Source organism: Malaya genurostris, chromosome 1, assembly GCF_030247185.1.
Source record: "Malaya genurostris strain Urasoe2022 chromosome 1, Malgen_1.1, whole genome shotgun sequence".
NCBI lineage: Eukaryota > Metazoa > Arthropoda > Insecta > Diptera > Culicidae > Malaya > Malaya genurostris.
Genome location: NC_080570.1, coordinates 48,394,590 through 48,402,431, shown reverse-complemented (window position 1 = coordinate 48,402,431; position 7,842 = coordinate 48,394,590). Strand labels below are relative to the sequence as shown.

Here is a 7,842-nt window from a genome sequence, read left to right as displayed (position 1 = left end):
CTACAAGTTGGAATAGTCTTGAGTCTGGTTAAAATTTTCTGGATTCCCCTTTCTCATACGGATACTTGATTTTCTCAGAGGGCTGAATCGATTTTCACAAACTTAGGCACAAATAAAAGGTAGTTCTTCCCCATAGAACGCTGTTGAATTTTATTCCGATCCGACTTTCGATGTCATCTGGTGAAGTATGTTGAAAATGGCAAACCGTCATTTTACTAAATATGACTCAGAATTATTTCATTTTGTAGGCTATAGCGGTTCACGGTTCCAGAAGTGTCGGTATTCGGGGTCAAAAACTTTGAAACGGAACTCATTTCATTTTCTCAGAGGCAACTTAACCGATTTCCACAAGCTTATAGGATCAAATTGAAGGTCTTATGGTCACATGGGTTTCTATTGAATTTCATCTAGATTCGCTTCCGGTTCCAGAAGTACAGGATGAGGGTTGTTTAAAATTACAGTATGTTTGTTCCTAAATAAACTTTCAAGTTTTTATGCCAGTTTCAAATAAATGTTTTTGGAAGAATTCTCCATTGATTTTCATAAAAAAATATAAGTAATATTAGAAAGGCATCATTACACCACTAGGTCGATTCTAGTTTTCTCTTTTCCTTGAATTTTTTAGTGTCGAAAGTAAAATGTACGATTTCGGCAAACGGAATTTCTTGCGCGTGGAAGGTATACGTGAAGAATTCAAACCATAAAGGATCATTTATATGATTTATGAACTTTTGCGGAACGATTAATTAGGTGTAGATTGCCGATGATTCACATCAAAATTCGTCTGCACCCAAAAAGAACCTTGAGCTCGGCCTGGATTTGACAGCAATTATAGTGAAAACTGGGTTAGGCTTAGCATGAAGAGGAAATAGCATTAGAAACATATACATTTCATTGATAAAACTTATTCACAATTCATTGAACAGCATATAACAATACTTTGAAATAGCAAGAGAAAAAGGAAGCAAGAAGCGGTTTCTTAGAAAAATGTGTCAATCACATGTTGACACGTTCTCATTCTGAGGCACAATACGCAGTGTCCTGTAATCACAATCGTACTTAAGTTCATTATATGCAGCCGTGTAACAACCAAGAATCACAGTTTATTATTTCGTTTGTCGCAGACCCACAACTGTTTGTGTCTCACCCTTGCTCTGGACAAATCGATGTACCCACAACAAAAGGGCCTAACTGCAAATGACAGTTTCTCTTTGTTCACTTTTTCTTTCACGATATGCCGGATTGATGTTATATTTTGACGTGATCATTTCAAAAGGGCCTGAAAACAATTGACACATTCTCTTTGTTTACTTTTTCTTTCGACTACATCAGCGTTATTATGCTATTGTTCGTTACATATATGATACTGTTACAAAGTTGGAAATATTTTCTGTTATTCTACATGAATATTTTATAAGTAAACGTGAAATTAAGGAGTTATTAACAGAAGAGAAAGTAAACAAAGAGTATCTCTTATTCGTTTATGTGACCTTATGAAATGTTCACGTCGATTTGACGCCTTACTCTTCGCAAAAATGTCAAGTTAAAACATTTCGGTTTATACCGGAATCTATCAAAAAATTGCAGTAATGGCACCGTAATAATCAAAAGAGAAAGTAAACGAGAGGGGCTCTCATTTGCAGATAGGCCCTTCGATCGTGGGACTATCGAAATAATGGTTTTGTTTTTTTACTATATTATTTATTCGGGAAACGAAATGAAATATTTCTGAAAGAATTTCAAGTACAAATGAATACCAACCTGAAGACATAATCGCGACATAATAATTTGGTAATATTTACTCTGACGTTTCTCATCGTAGCAGAGCTGCCAGTTTGGTAGATACGGTAATAAATTTTCTTTTATCATGAATCGTTGCAAATTTTTGATACATTTTTCAGTGTTTTGCAAAAGTTTATCTAAATTCAAATTTTCAAATTTTTGTTGAGCTTTTTCTTTTGCTTAATGCAAAGATTATAACAATTATGCACATCTTTTGTGTGCATTGAATTTTGGAACCTATCTACTGATATTTGAAAATTAGAACAGCCAGTCCTGCTGATGTACTTATTTTTTGCATCTGTCAGCATTAGAGGTGCGCATAACAGCTCATTTTGGTGAACAGCTCCGAACCGATCAGCTCACCAAAGGGAATCGATTCGATGTATCAGCTCATCAGCTCTTTTAGTTTGAACTTAAGGTTCATTTTGTGCGCCGTTTTTCTTATGCACCGGTTTTCTTTCATATGCATGATCGAAATTGAATCATTGATTTGCAATGATGCAATGAATGCAATGCGAATTAATTTATCTTTAATTGATGTCGACTAAATTGAATCTTTCAAAGAGCCGAAGATCCGATCAGCTCGTTGCGTGTTCCTTTCGTCATAATACAGTGAATTCGGTAGCAAATTAGTGAGCTGGTGAGCTGCGGTTCTTTTGAAAAGAGCTGTGAGCTGTCAGCTCACTTCAATGATTCGATTCACTGGAACAGCTCAGGAGCGAATTGCCCATCTCTAGTCAGCATAGAGCATAAAAATCGTATACAGAAAATAAGTGCTCACTTCCTGGGTATGGTTTTCGTTCACTTTACAAAAACTTAAGAATGTGTGATTTTATTCGGTTGCATTCCAGTTCAAGCTATAGAATTTAGAAGTGTAGTGTGGTTCTATATAAATGAAAAATACAACCAAGTCGCAAATTTCGGACATAGTACCTAATGCACAATTCTGAAAAATAATAAAACTAGATTTTCATTGGAGAAAAACCTCACTTGAGAATGGCATCTATTGAATGAGCTTTTTTTGGCTGTAAATGGTTTATGCTTCATGAAAAATGTGAGGTAAACAACAGAAGTAAAACAATCGCCATGGTATTCGAATGAATTTGATTACTCAGCTGATAATGTTCACGACACTTGATTAAATTGTTTGTGTGACTACAGTCGTATGTGTCACAGTAAGCTGAAGTAAGCCCGAAGCACAAAAGAGTTACAACCATCGAAGATATTGAACCGTGAAACTTCTGATCAAACATTGATAGCAATTGCAGTGCTGACGCAGGGTCCACGTAGTACGTTAAGCATATCAATACATCAGTAGACTGATCTGTGCTTGACGATGGACCTCAGAAAGGAACACATCTCGGTATTGCTTCCAATAAACAGCAGTGACACGATATATGGGCCCCAAGCTAGGAAAAGTTTGAAGCGAGTATGAAATTGAAAAGTCACAATTGTTGAACAATATTAACTCGTTCATTTACTTTTTTTCAGCACTGGAATCAACTGTCCCGTTTTCAAAAGAATCTTATCTGTATCGTTCTGGTGGGTTTGTGTATATTCGTGTTCTTCTTGGTTTCCTACGATGATACAACAAGCAAACAATCGAAAATTGAGCAACCTTTAGAGCATATCCAGATAGCGCCATTCAAGGATCGGGTACGTTTTCAAATTTTATTTTTTTATTTTTCATGTCATGCATTTGAAAGGGGTAGTCTAGATTATGTATTGTAATGAGTTCCGCTCGTGAAAATTTTGATCTTTCACACTATTTCGGATATTTAGAATAAGGTTTCATCTAGCACCTGAACACGCTTTTTCCTATACGCTTCCGTTATTTTCGCACTTCCATACGCAGCATGAAAATCTCGGTCAACTACATTTGGCGGAGGCTGCGCCGGAAAGAGACCGCATTTTCCATTCCACCGAGTCCAAAGTAGAGGAAGTCAATCTGGCTGCGAATGGCAATGGCATTCCGCATGATGACAACAGAAACAGCATCGATGAACCGCCGGCCATGATTCAAAATCATCGTCGAGAAAACAATAACCATCAATCGCATGAACATGAAAACGAAGTGAAAATCCGTAGTGAACCCAAGGATGTGGTGGAGAACGAGGAAAATGTTCTAGAGGAGAATCGTCGGAGCGACAGCGCCAATGATTTCAAGGTATGAGTTTCTTTATCTAAAAAACGCTTCTGTTTGTCTACTGTGAGTTTTGAAAGTATTTTTTTCTTAATCCTCCTGTTTATTTATAAATTGATGATTTGTAATTGCAGGGACCAACAAACGTACGTCAACGGGCAGTAGTTGACGCTTTTCTTCACTCGTGGAAGGGTTATAAGGAGTACGCCTGGGGTCACGACAATCTGAAACCAATTTCGATGAGCTACTCCGATTGGTTCGGTCTAGGATTGACCATTGTGGATGCGCTAGATGCGTTATATATTATGGATCTACAGGATGAGTTCGATGAGGCTCGCAGTTGGGTCGATCAGTATCTACGGTTCGACGTCAATAGGGATGTGAATTTATTCGAAGTAACTATCCGAGTTCTGGGAGGGTTACTCAGTACGTATCATTTGAGTGGAGACAAAATGTTCTTGGATAAGGCGCTAGATTTAGGTAAGCGATTGATACCATGCTTCGATTCACCCTCGGGAATCCCCTACTCGGACGTAAACCTTGAAACTATGAAAGCACACCCACCCAAGTGGTCACCGGATAGTTCGACCAGTGAGGTGACCACACTCCAGTTAGAGTTCAGAGATTTGTCCCGAAGCACATCAAACAATGATTTCGAAATGGTAAATTATCTTTAAATAAAGCTTAGAGAATTGATATCTTTTCACTATTCCAACGATTTTTTACCATAGGCTGCCACAAAAGTAAATGTTAAAATTCATGACCTAGAGAAAAATGAAGGATTGGTGCCAATATTCATCAACGCGAATACTGGACAATTCCGAAATTTTGCCACTATCTCTCTTGGAGCCAGAGCTGATTCGTATTACGAATACCTGCTGAAGCAGTGGCTTCAAACGGGGAAGAAAACCGATGACTTGTAAGTTTCGCTATGTACATTAGTTTTCTTTTTCGGTACCTGCTAAGCAAATGCCTTTCCTTTTTGCACCGACAGTTTAATCGATGATTACCAAACCGCAATACGGGGTGTGATAAATCAGCTCGTCCGAAAAACCCCCAACGAGAAACACCTGTACATCGGCGAACTAATCAACGGTAAAGATTTCAAACCGAAGATGGATCACCTAACGTGCTACCTTCCGGGGACGCTGCTGCTCGGTTACAAAAATGGTATGCCGAAAAGTCATTTAAAGTTGGCAAGCGATTTGTTGGAAACCTGCTATCAGACCTACATGAAGCAACCGACCCAGCTGGCACCGGAAATCTCGTACTTTAACTTGAATGGCGAATCCGAAAGTGACATCTACGTGAAGACCAACGATGCGCACAACCTGCTGCGACCCGAGTTCATCGAGAGTTTGTACTACTTCTATGCGATCACCGGGAACAAAACGTACCAGGATATGGGTTGGACCATCTTCGAAGCGTTCAACAAGTACACTAAGGTGAAAAATGGCTACACGTCCATTGGCAACGTTAAGAACCAGTTGAATACTCGCCCACGGGACATGATGGAAAGTTTCTGGTTGGGCGAAACGTTAAAGTATTTCTATTTACTGTTCAGTGATGATCGCTCGGAGATCGATCTGGATAAGTATGTGTTCAACACAGAAGCACACCCGCTGCCTATTCGGGAATATTAAGTTTCGCCGGAATGGTTGCTCTCTATCTGCCAGATGGGGAAATGTTAGAATTGTAAAAGTTAGGAAATATTCTTAATATTTTAATCTATGAGCAGATAGGAATTTTCTGTTCATAAAATTCCATAGATCCACTTAAAACCTTGTGTTGCTGATGGCTAGAACCTAGACATAAAAGGTTTAAAACGAGTGGCAGCATACATAGGTAGAGATCCTACTAATTGTTGATTTGTAGATTCTGTAAATTTGTAGACTTAATCACACGAATCCACAAAGTTTTTGAAAACTATTATTTTTATTTATTTTATTTTTTTCTATTATATGTGAGGTAGCTGTAAGTGATATTTTCAATGATTCCCGCTTAAACTGGAAAGTAGCATAATAGCACTTTAGAAAAGTAGTTCCCCGTGTTGCAGCCTAAAATGTGAGATAGTGTTGATAGAACAGTCTAGTCAAAGATTAACGGAAATATAAGGAGAAAAATGAGCATTTCAACCTTAAATATGAGGTGATAGAAGCAAAATCAGTTGTAAAACATTTGATATTACCATCAATAAATCAACCTTCATTGGCTTTTTACCCATTGTTTTTTTCAAGGTGCATTGAAATAATATCCAATCTGCGGAGTGAAGTGCAATAAGTAGGAAGACGCAAATCGGGCACTTCACTCTTAACATTCAATTTTCCTCACGTTTAACTGGCCTCCTAGTATGAGGGCAAAGGCATCATATTAACAAGATATTCAGCTCTCACATTTCCCGAACAAATCATTGGCAACATCCTTTTTGGCGAGCATGTCGCCCTCAGGCGAGTCGGTATCGAATCTCGTACATAGAAATAGAGAAATGTCAAAATCGTGCGCGCCAAAATAGCAGCACTGCGCATCCATACAATTGACATGATAGGTTGAATGTGATTCCGCGCGATGGCGTTGCTGAACTGAAGATTGATTCCGCTTCAAGCTGACAGGGTCTGATGAGGGTTACTCAACAAGTACCAAGTCTTACCGCTCGATGGTGCCGCTAAATCAAAATAGGTTAACCATCATCAGACTCAGTCAGCTTGGAACGAAATCAATTTTCAGTTCAGCAACGCCATCGCGCGGCATCACATTCAACCTATCATGTCAATTGTATGGGAGCGCAGTATTGCTATTTTGGCGCGTACGAATTTGATTTCTATGAACGAGATTCGATGCGAACTCGCCTGAGGGCACCATACTCGCAAAAAAGGAACATCAACATCATATTAACTATATATCCAGCTCTCACATTTCCTGAACAAATCATTGGCAACATCCTTTTTTGCAAGTATGGCGCCCTCAGGCGATTTCGCATCGAATCTCGTACATTGAAGTACACTGAACAAACTTTAAACGTAATTTTCACCTGAAAATTCATGTGATGAGCGATAAATAAACGTTTTATGTGAACTGTATAAAATGCATAGAAATGTTATTAGAATCCATCGGCTTCGCAAGTGAATATCATAGTGCATTCTATTGAAAATTAAATGACATTCACCTAACTTTTACTGGATCATACGGTATGAAAATTGTCTTGTGTTTCACAATCACAATATGGCATCAAATGAATGTGCGCGACCGGCACTGCTGAATGATTTGGAATTTCCTGCAAATCTACTTGAAGTTCTCAATCGTAAGTTGATGATATTAAACTTTATTTATTATTTATAATATCATTTATTCATAGAACGCGGGATTGGTTTGTTCGAGCTGATTACTTTTTCGGTGGGAGAAATCCAGTCATTTGAATCAAACGGATGTCGATTGGAAAATTGACGTGCGGTTTGGAACTATACGCTCCTGGCGTAAAAGAAACGTAAGTTATCAATTAAATTCACAGACATTTACCTATTAGTTTATTCTCTCAGCAGAAGGTAGCTATACTTAGTGCGTTGACCAGCAACGTACAAATTACCGGAGAAGTACAAGAAATCGAAACAAATACGCCTTACTCCAGTGAATCGGAATCTGCCAAACATAAATCAGGCAGTAATTCACCAAACCTCAATTTCCTTCCCGATCGAAGCCCGACACATTTGCTGATTAAAAAGCGATTACACACGGGATACCAGCTCACAGTATCTGTCCAAAGTTCAGGTTATTTATTTTGAAATCTCGCTCTAAATACTATTCATTTAAAAAAATAATGTACAGGTAATGCTAACCCTGACCCTGGATTGAACGAAGCCGAAAAACAGAACAAAGAAGAAAACCTTTCGTTTGCCTCTTCTTTGGCTGGATTTTCTCCGAGA

The 7,842-nt window shown here is 38.4% G+C and overlaps 1 protein-coding gene across 1 annotated transcript; it reads left to right on the top strand.

Moving 5' to 3' along the window:
• Nucleotides 1–2,499: 2,499 nt before the first annotated feature.
• Nucleotides 2,500–6,144, top strand: LOC131438961 (endoplasmic reticulum mannosyl-oligosaccharide 1,2-alpha-mannosidase). Its single transcript, XM_058609400.1, has 6 exons — nucleotides 2,500–3,211; nucleotides 3,274–3,438; nucleotides 3,638–3,949; nucleotides 4,060–4,587; nucleotides 4,657–4,844; nucleotides 4,920–6,144. The coding sequence occupies exons 1-6, from the start codon at nucleotides 3,119–3,121 to the stop codon at nucleotides 5,566–5,568; spliced, it is 1,935 nt and encodes a 644-aa protein (XP_058465383.1). The 5' UTR covers nucleotides 2,500–3,118; the 3' UTR covers nucleotides 5,569–6,144.
• Nucleotides 6,145–7,842: the final 1,698 nt, after the last annotated feature.